This window comes from Rhinatrema bivittatum, chromosome 7, assembly GCF_901001135.1.
Source record: "Rhinatrema bivittatum chromosome 7, aRhiBiv1.1, whole genome shotgun sequence".
NCBI classification, from domain to species: domain Eukaryota; kingdom Metazoa; phylum Chordata; class Amphibia; order Gymnophiona; family Rhinatrematidae; genus Rhinatrema; species Rhinatrema bivittatum.
The window spans coordinates 115,467,156-115,481,743 of NC_042621.1; the positions used below are offsets into that span (position 1 = coordinate 115,467,156).

At 39.2% G+C, this 14,588-nt stretch overlaps 1 protein-coding gene across 14 annotated transcripts in view; it reads right to left on the reverse strand.

Moving 5' to 3' along the window:
• The window catches only part of USP54 (ubiquitin specific peptidase 54), a 533,711-nt gene that overhangs the window by 134,581 nt on the left and 384,542 nt on the right, over positions 1–14,588 (reverse strand). For all 14 annotated transcript variants that reach the window (XM_029608960.1, XM_029608959.1, XM_029608954.1 and 11 more), the window contains 4 exons: positions 10,916–11,047; positions 10,350–10,715; positions 7,277–7,499; positions 4,273–4,412 (listed from right to left, as the gene is read on the reverse strand). In XM_029608960.1, the coding sequence (XP_029464820.1) occupies positions 4,273–4,412; positions 7,277–7,499; positions 10,350–10,715; positions 10,916–11,047 (861 nt within the window). The remainder of the gene's footprint in view (positions 1–4,272; positions 4,413–7,276; positions 7,500–10,349; positions 10,716–10,915; positions 11,048–14,588) is intronic.

The window sequence follows — 14,588 nt, forward strand, 5'->3', positions numbered from 1 at the left end:
CTATGTCCACCTGGCTAATAATTGTTTCGGATTGTCTGTTCTTTGCTAAAAACACTGGACCAAGCGTGTACCATTTCAGTTTCCCTGTTTAGTGATGAATTTGCAGAATTTTTTATAAGCAAGATCTTTGAACTTATAAAAGGTCTCCCTATGGATGTTAGTATTCCCACCAATATTTCATCACCGTTTTCTTTTTGGTCGGAATTCGATCTCCCTTCCACTATAGAAATCAATTCAATACTGGTTCATTGAAGGACATTTTCCCAGTTAATTCATGCTCCACAGCTGTGATTAAGATGATTAAGAGTGAGGTGGGTGACTCTGTTAAGGCTATTGTGCAGGCCTCTCTTATTCAGGGAAAATACCCTCTAATTTAAAGCCGGCAACAGTTCATCCTATTCTTAAAAAGTCTAATGCGAATCCTTCTGATTTAGCAAATTATAGACTGATCTCCACTCTTCCTATGTTATCTAAAGTCATTGAAAGAGTGGTCTTTAACCAGCTTCAAGATTTTCTTTCTGATAATAATATACTCCACCTAGTTTGGCTTTCAATCTCGTCATAATAGTGAGTTACTCCTATCTACATTTAACACTATTAGGGAAGGGTTTGATAAGGGTTTGCGGCATTTTCTAGACTTGATTGACTTATCTGCAGCTTTTGACACTTTAAATCATCACATTCTCTTTGAATCTCTGGGTGTTTGTTCCACTGTCCTTTGCTGGTTTTCTTCTTTTCTCACTGACTGATCTTTTAGAGTGGTCTTAGGTAATTCATCTTCCTCTGTTAGGTCTTTAATGACAGGTGTTCCCTAAAGCTCTTCGCTTTCTCCTACTTTAACATTTGTCTTTATACATTATGTCATATTCTCTCACAGTTAGATATCTCTTTCAAACTCTATGCTGATGATCTGCAATTGTTCTTTCCTATAAAGTCCACTATGACTGCAGCATTTTGGTAAACTGGAATATTGTTTCTCAAAAATCTACGAATGGCTATCTTGCAACACCCTTGTGTTGAACCTTAAAAAAATTGAGATTGTGTTTCTCTCGTGCTCTGAATTTTAGGGTGTCCCTTCCAATTGGACCTTTAAAGATGTTAATATCCCAATTAAACTTGAAGCCCGGGGCTTAGGAATTCAGGAAGATTCAACTTTTTCTCTACGTTCACAAACTCAGCTTCTTTGTAATTGTTTTTTCAAACTTCGTATATTACTTACTATCCAGCCTATGTTATCTCAATCTGATTTCCAACTTGTTACACAGTTATTAATCCTTACAGCTTTACAAACCATTCCAAATTCAGCTGCTTGTCTGGTTTTGGGAATGCCTCTTCATACCCATATATCTCCAATTTTAGCTCATCTTTACTGGCTCTCCATACAGTGGCAGATTCATTTTAAAGCTCTTACACTAGTTTTGAAAGCAGTGAATGATCTTGCTCCCAATAGTTTACCCAGACCTGTCAGTTATCTGCCTATGTGCCCTTTACATTCTGCATCAAAAGGCTTGCTTGTAATCCCTAATGTCAAACTTAGTCACCTGACTCAATGCCAGGAGTGAATGTTCTCCGTTGCTGGCTTTCAGTTGTGGAATGAGTTCCTTGACTTTCTTAAGGCCGAGAAGGATCTATTACGTTTCAGGAAACTTTTGGAAACTCATCTATTTCTACTAGCATTTCCATCCTAGCTCCTGCATTAAGCGGGAATGTGACATTTCAGGTTAAATGAAAAGGCTTTTATGGTTTTTTGCTTTGCTTGTTATGTTGGTTTTATTTTAATTTTTGTTTTAACTGTAATTGTTGTATTATATATGTTTATTATGTATGTTTATTGTAACCTGCTGAGGTCTGTGGCTCAGCAGGCTATAAATTTTATAAATAAATAAAATAAAATAGTTTATGGAGTTTTCTTCCAGGAACTTGTCCATACCCCTTTTAAACCCAGTTATGCTAGATGCCTTGATCCTTATTGGCTGAATAAAGAAACTGAATGGTATTCTTTGGTATGAGATGGCTCATATGCTACATTTATCGGCGGCATTTATGCATGTAAAGTTATGTTTGGGGAGATACATGTCAATACGAGATTAGGTGGTCTTGTTGAGATACACATTTTAAAATGCTATGTGTGCTCTTTATTTGCAGATGCTGCCATAAGCTAAGAAGTGATTAGCAAAGGTTCCCCCTGCTCCAGAATCTAAGGAAGATTTTGAAAGATGGACCCATGTTGGCACATTCCAAACTAAGCTAAACCATTGAGGCGCTTATAAGGAAACAGACATTTGCAGCAGCTGTAGATGATCTTATAGTTATGAATATTTTAATTGTAAACTAAAATGAAATTTGTATAAATGTTACAAGACCAATGATTATACATTCTGTAGGCTGTTAAGACTGAACAACTTGAACATGGTCAAAAATCTGTCATGTATATGAAGGTCCTTCAAAATTATTTGCTGGGGTTTGATTAGAACCTTATATAATAGTTATTCATTTTGATTGATTTATCTCAAACAGAACTACATAGGAGAGAAGTAGTATAACAAATAAACAACTGCATCAGTACTATTAATGCTGATAAATTATTTCATTGATTTTATTTTATTCTGTGTTCTATTATGTTGCCTTGATATTTTATTAATTTATGATATGCTATTTAATGTTATTTTTATTGTTTTAAGTCTGTTTTATATTGTTTTATGTTTGATTTTATTGATATGTTAATATTGTAAATTGCCTAGAGCCTCGGCATCAGGTGATACATAAATCCTTAATAAAGATAAGGAAACTGCTTTTCATTGGGGCTTTGTTTAATTTTGTGTTGTGGGCTGTGTGGGATTTTTAAATTTAATTGACTTGCTTTGTCTTTGACAGGCCTCTGAGCTAAAAGGTTTTGGCTCTGCACTGCTCCCAGGGCTTAAAGAGCAAAGTTAAGTACTCTCTGGAAAAGAGCATAAAAAAATTAAAGCCACTTTTTCATGAAGTGCTTTCTTTTTCTTCCCTTTGCTAGCCATAGTCATTGAAGAAGAAAGGACTAGAAAACTGTGGGATCAATTTACTAAGGTGCAGGCTGCATTAACACGTATTAGTGAATAGGCCCAATCAGAAATAATAGGTGCCATAGTAAATAATGTGCATTAACATGCTTCACATCTTAGTAAATAGACCCCAGTGGTGCTTATCTTAAAATGTCTCTTTCTGCTTTGAGACCACCACAAGCTTTCCTTGCATGGGATCCTCAAATATGTCAAAAGAGAGTTGATGCTGCCCTCCTGCTGGTTTGAGGGGAGGCAACTACTGTTTTCTGTTTCAAAAGCCTTGTAAAAGAAACACATTGCTTCTTGTTAGAGCCAACAGGAGTTGTTGCTGTTGAAAAACCTGGCAACCTCAGAGGGAGAGAAGAGGGGAGTCATAAGATAGGGAGGGGAGGGGGCAGGATGGTGCTGCAGGGGAGAACAGAATATCTTATTCTATGATACCTCTGAATGATTTGGGAGGGTGGGGTGGTAAAGATGCCTTCCCCACACACTGCCTCAAAACCACAACACACAAAGCATCACAAAATGCTTGCTCGCTAAGAAATCCATGTCTGTTTACTCCTTCTGTTCCCACATTTGTTGTTCAGGTTTTGTAGGTCAGTGGTTAGTGAATGGGAAGGGGAAGGGGATTTAGATAACATGGCTGGAGGAATAGTTATGTGGATAGGAAGAATAGGTTAGCAAATGGCAGAGTGGGTGAGGAGGTTAAATTGGTGGGTTAGTGATTGAGGGATAGGTAGGTGGGTAAAGAAATAGTTAGGAAGATGGGTTAGAGGGCTTTGTTCCTGGAGCACAGGGATCCTGGGGCAGAGGGTCTCTGATTTGGGGGTCCTGGAACAGAATCCCTTTGACTCACGGGCTGGCCAGAGAGCCTCCAATTTTGTTAAAAATGGTAGTTAAGTTGGTGCCCTTTTTAACTTTACTACCATTTTTATCACACCTGGATGATGTAAAAAAGGTGTGTTAAACTTAATGCACATTTTGTCTTAGTATGTATGTTTTGAATCCTGAGATATATTAGCATACCATTTGCTTATTGCATTGGGATTTAACTCAATTTTTAATATGAGATGAGTAAAAAAAAATTATGTACTAAATTTTAGTGTCCATTTTTTATTCAGGTTTTATTACATTGACCTCACGGATAGCAAATACCCAAAGGAAGGAGATCTCAAATCATTATGTATGTACTCAGAGTATCATTCATGTACAAATGACACATTATATCACCTACCCAGGCTCGCCTGATGGCCATTTGTCCAACTTCCAGGGGATGAGGATGAATCCACCATTTCTAAGATGCTGCTGCTCTGAGACTTTGGGATGTGACGCCAGGATGGGACCAAACCTGTATTTTTCTTGATATGATAATCCCTTTAGCAGAAAATTAAAAACCTCAAGTGACTTAAGTTTCAGACAGGATTTCAGATGAACTTCCCTCCCCCATCTATTCATTCTGCACAATACTTTTCCTCATCTCTCCTTTTCACCTCATCTCAATGGGTTCTTATAATCCAATGTTATAGTACTTTACTTTGATTTAATTATGGAAAAAAGGCAATTAAACAAACAAACTAATAAACTACGACATATGCCAGTATGGCATGTTCTTATGTTCTTAAAAATAGCATAAAATAATATAAAATGCCATCACACAAATATTAAACTAAAACATAATACTACATAACATAGGATAACATAATAATTATAAACAATAAAACATAATGAGGTTAAAATTCAAAGACATTTATAGCTGGATAACTCACAAGTTATCCAGCTAAATGGCAACTTTGTAAATATTGGGGCACTTATCCGGCTAAATATCCGGCTCCTAGATATTTAGCCAGGTTTAGTCTTAGCTCCACAAAAGAATCTCATTGCTTTATTGTATTCATTGTACTTTAGACCCCCAGTTCCTTGTTCCAGGTTTATCTCCCTGTTCGATGTAATCGCATTCTTACATGCTTGTTAACGTTATCATGTAAACCGAATTGATTTGTAACATTGCCACATGAATTTCAGTATATTAAAATGTTAAATAAATAAATAAATAGGTTTTAGTGAATAAGTCATTATCAGCTAAAAGTTAGCTGGATGAGTAATGGGCGTTCCGGGGTGGGGACGAGGTAGCGAGGTAATTTCTCTGGTTAACTCCAACATAAGGAGTTAGCTGAATAAGTTTTTTTAGGATAAATGTGACTGTACCTTGCAGCAGATGTAAAGTTAATCGGCCTTGTGTGGCTTAATAATTTTAGACTTAATTGATCATATTCAAAAAAGAATATAGCCAGTTAAGCGTCTCAGTTGGGGGGGAATGGGACTGTGCCAGATTCCACCAGCCTCACTCGGTATTTAACAGAGCTGCCATGCTGACTGAACCCAACACCTCCAGCTTTAGAATTTAAAAAATAAAAGTGCAACATTGCTCAGCAAGTTTCTTCTCCCCTCTTCTTGGTCCTGCAAATTTAGAATAAAATTCTTCCTCCTCGTGCCCTCCCCACCATCCCACTCCCCCAACCTCTATCCCTCCTGTACAATATCTGTAAAAACCCTTCTCTGCTAGGATCATGGTGTGGATGGGTGATCCCAACTGCTAACAGTATTACTATGACAGCTATGGCAATGTTGCAAGTGACTGGGACTGGTCATCTGAACCGCAATCCCGGCAGAAAGAAGAATTTTCCTTGGAATGTGCAAGACTGGGAGAGGGTGGGGGAAATCACAGAGCAAGGCAGCACTTGTGGTTTTTTTTTTTTTAATTCTAATGATTATTTATTTATTTAAAATCATTGCTTTTCTGCTTAGAAAAGACCTGCCTTGCTAAGCAGATTACAACAAGATATAAAATAGTAAATAATTTAAAAAGCACATTTAAAAGGAGGAGAGGTTTTGAGGAGGGGGGGGGGGGGGGCTCAGCTGTTAGAGCAACTCTAACAGCTACCTAGAGGGGCTAGGGGAATTGGGCCACAGGCATGCACCTCACTTCTTCCCCACTACTGAGACAGTTAACCAGCTGTATTCAAAAAAGAACATATCCAGTTAAGTCTAAAGGTATCCAGCCACATGAGGCCAGAGAACTTTGAACCTAACCAGCAATTTTCAAAAGATGGATGGTTAGGTTTAAAATTATCCAGCCAAAGGTAGCCAGATAACTTTACTTGGGGATATTCAGTGGAACGTTTATCCTACTGAATATCCAAGATAACTTATCTGGCAAATCTTAGCCAGATAAGTTATTTGTTAGATTTTTTTTTTTTTGTAATATTGGCCTTAATATGAATAACCTTTTTACCTTCATTAAAAAGAAAATTTCCCACTAATTTGTATTTCCACAGGCAAATTAGAAAAGCCATGTTTTGGCTTTCTTACACAAAAGAAGATATTCTTTAATCTGCTTTATTTCAATAGGTAGAGATTTCCAAGTATTTGGGGCAGCTGAAAACATATGGTGGCTTGTCTCTCATCAAAATCTCTCGATCATCAGGAACACAAAGTAATCCCTGGGATGAGTGTAAATATAAATTTGAAGCAACTCAGAGAGATAACTTGGGACCATGTCCTTAAGGCATTTAAAAATGATAAAGAGGTTCCTAAAAACAATATAAGACTCAGTAGGTAATCAGTGAAGGTCATGCAACAAAACTAAGCTGCAGTATGCTAGATCAATTTCAGGCACTTCAGAGCTGTTTTGGGAACACCTGAGAACAAAACTCTACAATAATCAAGTTTGCTTACTATCAAGGCTTGCACAACTGTAACTAAGCCCTTTGATAACAAGTAAGGCCTCTTCTAATTAAACACAAATGATAAAAAGCAGCACCTGACAAAGCAGACACATGGGACAACATAGTTAGGCCAGAGTCCATCTGTACTTCTAGATTTTGAACTGTGTAATTCACAATAGGTTTCTGCTTCTCCAAGCGCAGGTGCAAAGCACATGCTGGACAGTGCATGCCAAGATTTGAAAAAGTAATCTCCATGCACACGTTTCCTCCCCAACCTGTCCTTTATGTGGGTAGAAGTACATGTGCTGTGAACGGCACATGCACTTTTATCTGCACGGGGGGGGGGGGGGGGTTCCACTAATCAAAGACTATTTTACATGGATAAGCAAACGTTTATCTGCATAAAATGCTTTATGGCCCCCTTACTGTACAATTCAGCACATACATCTTATTGCCAAATATTAGTTCCAGTGATGACAGTGAAAAAGTGAAAGTCGGAGTTTGACTTTTTACCTGTAAGAGCCAGAGCTATCTGACAAGGGTATATCCATACTGATGGGGCTGTTGCTGTTGCGGTCGCTGCTCTCATAGCCAGATTCCATTCGCTGGATAAGGCGAGGCTGCTGTTGATCCACCAGGTGATGGACACCTCGACTTTTGTATTTTATGTCCAGTTGATTATCTCTGTTTTCTGAGATATTAGTTTTTCTTTGCTCACCCTCCGTCAGTTCCTTAGCTGTTAAATGGTGGAACAAATGATGGTAGAAGAATGAGTTTTAAAACAACCAAATTCTCATTGTATGCCTGGTCTTGCTAACCTTGAATTAATGACAAATGCAGAGGCATTCAGGGCTTCTAGCATTCACTTCAAATATGATCCCACTATGGTTCACAGCAGCAGTTGATACAGCATTTTTTCAGCTAACAGATCCTGCCAGTAAATATTTTATAATACTAAAACTAGTTCTTTGCCCAGTTCCACTACTTAGCAAAAATACTAAGTAATGAGTCTAAAAATTGTATATATATAAGGGCCAATATTCCAAAAAAGCTCCTAAGTCAAGTGCCTAAGTTTGGCATCTGTTTTCAACTGAACTTAGGAGCCTAATTTTTCTTCTGAAAATTCACATAAATCTAGGTGCCTAAAACTTAGGAAGGTAAATATAGGCTTGATATTCATTTGCTTGGTTTTAGGCTTCTAAATTATGTGCCTAGTTATGAAAATCAATTCTAAGCTCCTAACTCTGAGGCTGTGCCCTAACTCCACCACCTATAGACAACCACTTTTTAGGATCCTAAATTTAGAAGCCAAACTAGTGTCCTAAATTTAGGGACTCGGCCCTCGTAAATTTTCAAACAGGCCAATTTAGGATCCCAAATCGAAAAGTTAGGAGCCCAAACTCTTTGAAAATTGACCCCATAATATATACTTAGCAGTTTAAACTATTTTGAAATAACATGAATTTTATCAGTTTGCTTGCTTCCACACATTTTCAAAGTGGACTTATGTGTGTAAGTCCATTTTGAAAGTAGCAGGATCACATGTAACTTATAGGGTCATTCATCAAAATGCGTTATGACGTTAACACACGCCATAACGCATGTGATAATCATGTTATTGTACCGCGCGAATGCAAATTTTGTGAAGGGATGGGATTGGGGAGGGGTTTGGACAGGATTGGGGAGGGGTTTGGGCAGGATTAATTAAACGGAGGGCCAATATCACACCATGCCATAGCATAACGCATGCTATTGCACGATTTTTATTTATTTTATTTATTTATTTAGAAACTTTTAATATACCGATGTTCAAGATAAATATCTTATCGTACCGGTTTACAGCATAACAGGGTATAACCAAACAAGTAGGAAGAAGCTACAAAAAACAGGGTGTTGCAATTGGAGACAAGAGAGCAAGGAAGAATAGACTAAATATAGTGTTAATATAGTGAAAACAATAAGTAGATTATAAACTTAACTTGACAAGTAACAAAGTAGGAGATCAAACAACAGTTAGTTCTTCGGGGTGCGTAAATCTACACAGGATTTATGGGGGTGGTGTTAAGGTTTGGAAGGGAAATGACGGGGTCAGGGTGGGGGGGGGAGGGAGAAAGAACATGTGGTGTGTGAGGGGGGGGGAGGGGCTGCGATTTGGCCATTTCTAGGCTTGAGTGGAGAGGAGAGAGAAAGCCAGCCTCTGGGGAGGTATTCACAGTATTCAACTATTTATATTACTATAGGGGGGTCCCAGAAAACACAACGGAAGCCAATCCAATATGGCAATGTAGCAACCAGAAGTAGAAAGACTGGTAAAAGGCAAAGATTCTTTATATTATCACAGTATGTAGGCCTGACTGTGGCCGAGTTTCGCTCTATTCATCAAGCTGCCTCAGGGGCTACTGTGTTGGTCGTTCAAGTATTCACATGTAATGTAAAAAACGCATTCAATCCTGCAGCACAGAGATGGTCATATTGAGAAGCAGTCGCCGCTCGAATCAGAATTACCTATGTCACTGAGACTGTGGTAACAAGAAGCAAGTGCCGCGTGAAGTGATAACATTTAGAAGATACGGAGCTCACAATCCTTTAAGAATTGTGTGGATCTAAGAGGCTGAAACGTATTGCCAAACACACATCTAAAAAGGATCACTGTTTATCGATAAGGAATAAAAAGAGGATTGAATGAGTTTTTTTTTTACAACATTACGAGTGATTACGTGAATGACCAACACAGTAGCTCCTGAGACAGCTCGATGAATAGGAAGAATCTTGGCCAGAGTCGGGCCTACATACTGTGATAGATAGATAGAGGAGGAAGGGATAGCAGCTGAGAAAGTAGAGGAGAGTAACCATAATTGTGGAGGAGGTATTTACAGCAGAAGGACTGCAGAGGTGTGATAATTTAAAGCAAGGTTATACACTTATTTACAGCAGTGTGTAATACAATTAACTTATGGCAAGCTAATTCAGGTAGCATGCTAATGAGAGATCCATGGGAGCGTACAGGAATTGTGGTGGGGAGGGGGAGGTGGGGGGGGGGGGTGTCTAGGGGGTTGGTTTCAGAGGGGGGTGATTGTCTACGGGGGGTAATTTTCAAAAAGTGCATCTATATGCTTAAAACCACAATTTATGTGTGTAAATGCATTCGAAAATTGCCCCCAAGGTGTACCAGATTGGCTTCACTTCCTTCATCTACCATGCTCAATCAATGCTCCACCTCTCAAGCCAACAACAAAACTGATGCAGAGAAAATCTCTCAGTAAAATTACAAATTGGTACTCTGCCAATAAGATATGGTATGTCCATGCAGTCATATATTTATATTTACTTACTTACCTACACTTTTGGAATGATTGCTTTACTTTGCCTTTACTATTTTACTGAACTAGACCAGGAGCACCATAATGACTGGCAAGCATTCATGTAGATAAATCTACTATAATATGTAGAAGAGCTAGGCAATCCCCCCCCCCCCCCCCACACACATACTATTCTATATTTATATAAAGATATCAATTTTGCATAAATGTATATAGACATACATACACATCCCCACCACCCCACCAAACATTGGGAAATGTCTAACCTGTGTCTTCTGAGAATGGGCTGAGCTGGGTGTAGCCAGAGTGCTTTCTTTTCTCTTTACTGAAGATACTGTCTATGTTGAGAGACTCCCTTTTGGGTCTCCACGGAGGTCGGTATTTTCCAGATGAGCTGGACTTGGACTCACTGCTGGTACTTTCCAACTCCCAGTCTCGAGAATGCATGGCAATACTTCTGTGAGGCTTGATCTCTGTCTGCTCTCCAGCTCTCCCACCCTGAGGGGGTTGAGATGGTAGCACTGGTCTACTATGTATCATATTGCTAACAGTCTCTTTAAAATCTCTTAACCTACTGGTGCTGCTGGATGATTTAGGAGTTCTGGGGGCCTGTTTCTCCTTCAGTGTTTCTCCTAGATTTGAGAATGCACAAAAAGTTAAATTTTCCACTGGAAACAGAGCTATAGTATACAGAACATTAGACATATATAGAGAGAGGTACAGCGAAAGAAACAGAGAATTACAGAGTGAAAAGGAAATATAGAAAGGAGTTGAGTAAGAAAGAAAGATGCAGAAACGAACTAGTGGGGATCTAACATCATCATTCACTTGCCTTCACTGTGATAACCTGAAGCCTGCAATTCATCTCCCTTACGACGGGAACGACTGGAACTCCTCTTCCGATCTGTCGAGGGTCCCTTCCTAGAAATATGCCTCTGACTGCATTCACTATCCGTAAGATGTCCTGAAAAAATGAATAGGTTAAGAAAAATTAACATTTTAAGTGGCTCTAAGCCTACTAAAAGATTCTTCTCTAGGAACACCAGATTCCTCCAGTGCTAAATGGACCTTTCTGGTTAAATTTAATTTAACTATTTTATTCCTAAATTTGGAAATACTATCAAATAGGAGCAGCACATTGTAGGACTGTGATTGCAGTCAAACTCCTGAGGACCAAATACATTTAAAAGCAGCAGTACTAGCTAGATTGCTCAAAATATCAACTTACTCATGCTTCTTAACTCTTTCTTCCGGTCTTACTCCTCAGTCACCTTTTTATTCAATCTAATATATTTCTTACTTTTTCAAAATAAGATATGTGCCTTTTATTAGGGCCATTCCTTGTTTTTAAAAAAAAGTCTCCTTTCCTCCTTTGCATGAGGATCAGTACAGCAAAATCTTGATTTATTTAAGTTCATAATATGATGGGAATGGCAAGATAAAAGGATCTTTCAAAACATACATACAAAATCTAGTATCTTCTTAAGAGTTAAATTAAAAAGCCAAAAAAAAAGGGAGATTCATGTTGATTTTATTCACTTAAACTGTGACTGAATAATCTAAAACATTTTTCGGCTACTCTGCTGCTGTAAAGTATTTTTCTCTCCTGGAAAGAAGAGAGAACGATAGGCTCAAGAGTGCATTAACATGTCCCCAAATCCTTTTTTTAAACCTTACTTTTCTTTGTAATTTACAGTACCATATACTCTTCTTGAGAGCTACATCATAGACATACAGGATTTATATATTTATTAATCTTATATTTTGTGATTTCAATAGCATTCAATGTGGATTACAATATACATAATTATAAAAGCAACCAGAAACCCAAAAATCCAAAAAACAAAACAATACATTCTCACAACTATATACAATATAACATTTAAAAATAATAAAAACACACATTTCCAGGGAAATATGGCTAGATCAGTCAGCAGAAAGAGTAGAGATTTTTGCAAATTACAATAATAATAAGGATAATAATAAAAGATTAGGAGCCCACTTTAAAGTACTCCTCAGCTTCTTATTCCCTTTTATTTTAATTGGAAAAAATAAACCTGCCACTACCACTACATAGAAGAGATATTTCAAAACACCCTTCAACTTCACAGACCCAAAAGTTGGCTATGTTAAAATTTAATTATATGAAGTACTATATATTGTGAAGGCTGAATATACATGTGGACTTCCACACTACACATCCGTTCAGCAAGCTTAAAAAGGCATTCCCAGAGGAGGTTGGGAAAGGAAAACTGTGCAAATGCATTAGATTTTCAAAAGCATGCATGCTATTTTCCCCCTCTTTTCCTGCCTCGATTGACCGCCCAGACTAAACAGCAGGTGCAAAGTATGTGCACACTTTATGCTAGCTGATTTTTAAAGGGAAATGACATGGGTGATTTCCCATTGAAAATTAGCTACACAGTGGGGCAGATTTTTAAAAACTACGCGAGCGCGTACTTTTGTTCGCGCACCAGGCGCGAACAAAAGTACGCTGGATTTTATAAGATACGCGCGTAGCCGCGCGTATCTTATAAAATCTGGGGTTGGCGCGCGCAAGGGGGTGCACATTTGTGCAACCTGCGCGCGCCGAGCCCAGCGCGAGCTGCATGTTCCCTCCGAGGCCGCTCCGATTTCGGAGCGGCCTCGGAGGGAACTTTTCTTAGCCCTCCCCCCACCTTTCCCTCCCTTCCCCTACCTAACCCGCCCCCTCGGCCCTATCTAAACCCCCCCTTACCTTGTCGGCAAAGTTACGGGCCTGCTGAAAGCAGGCGTAACTTTGCGCGCGTCACCGGCAGCCCCGCTCCATCCTCCGGTCCCGGGGGCTGGTCCGGAGGCCTCGACCACGCCCCCGGGCCGGCGCCACGCCCCCTGGCCCACCCCCGAAACGCTGGGGCATGCCCCCGAAACGCCGCATCGTTTCGGGGATGCCCCCGGACACGCCCCCTCCCGCCCCTTTTCGAAAGCCCCGGGACTTACGCGCGTCCCGGGGTTTTACGCGTGCCGGCGGCCTATTCAAAATAGGCGCGCCGGCGCGCGCGGGCCTTTTAAAATCCGCCCCAGTGTGTGCAATCCTTTGCAACTATTTAGGCTATTAGAAAATAATTGGAAACATAACTTATAAATAGTTATTTCTATGTAATCTTTAGGTCAGTACCATGGCAGGAGTTTTCTATTCCCCCTTGGGTAAAGCTCTACCTTTGCTCTGGGCCTCTCAGGGAGCTAAAACAACTCAGAGATTGGTGACACCTTTTACATTAACTGCTTTATTGAGGCATGAGCTTTTGAGGATGCATGAAGTATACTGAAGGAGGTAGGTATATATACATGAAGATGGGGTAGATGGTGGAGGGAGGGAGAGATATTTTACTCTTCTATACACAAAGAGCATTTCAATCAAAATGGTATTTTGGTTCGGGTAGGCTGATGAACTACTTAAATGAAAATGACACTGCTTTGGGTCCACACAAACTAAACTGCTAATTTTTTGTATCAGAATTTCCAATGTAATGCATTCTATAATTATTTTGTCCGGTTTTCATTCTTGCATGTCTACCTTTGTAACACATAGTATAATTATGAATGTTTAACCTATAAACCATTGTGATCTAGAGATTTTCACTTGGAACGACAGTATATAAAACATGTAAATAAAGTGTAAATTTCCATCCTACGCAATCTCTGCTTCCAGGACTTAGAAGGGGATTTCCCAACTCTGTGCTTACCGTCTCCCTCTTCCTGTGATCCAGAGAGGAGATATCCAGGTCACTGCCAACTCTGGATTCCTCCTAGACCTTAAGAAGGCAAATCCCCAGTCTCTACTCACATTTTCTCTCCTCTTGGGAGCTAAGGAGGGGATTCCCAGATTAGTGATGACCACAAGACAGAGGACCCTGAGCCTATCTGTGCAGCAGTCATTTTTACAACTGTTAATGTAACATCTGCTAAACAGATCTATGTTTTTGCTCATTTTTAGATGTGCCACTTAAAAATACTATTTTTGGCAAAACTATGGCTTTTATCTTTCCAAAGATACCTCAGCCATGTATGTAAAGCAAGAGGAAGCGTCCTAACAGAACGCCTACACAAATGGGGTAAGTTTGGCATAAGTATATGAAGGTGCTGTACAACTAATTTCATAAAAATATAATGAATCTCTAATTTAATGAGCTTTACAGTGGGTACATAAGGCTACTGAGAATGAAGTTACTTGCTCAAGATCACAGCAAGTGTCACTGGAAGAAACAGTAATTGAACACAGGTTTTTGGTTCTAGCCCATTAGTATAACCACTAGCCCATTCCCTCTCTTACACAGTTCCACTGTGGCTTGAATGGCCTCAGCTTTCAGTCTGAGAAAAGGTAGGGGTGAACTAGTCAATTAATAAGAGGCTAAAATTCATGTGATCTCACTAATGTAAACAGTGGTTACAATCCAAACACTACATAGTCACAGTTCAACCCCATGCTCTGAAATAAATAAAAGTTTGGTACTCAGTGCTTTACA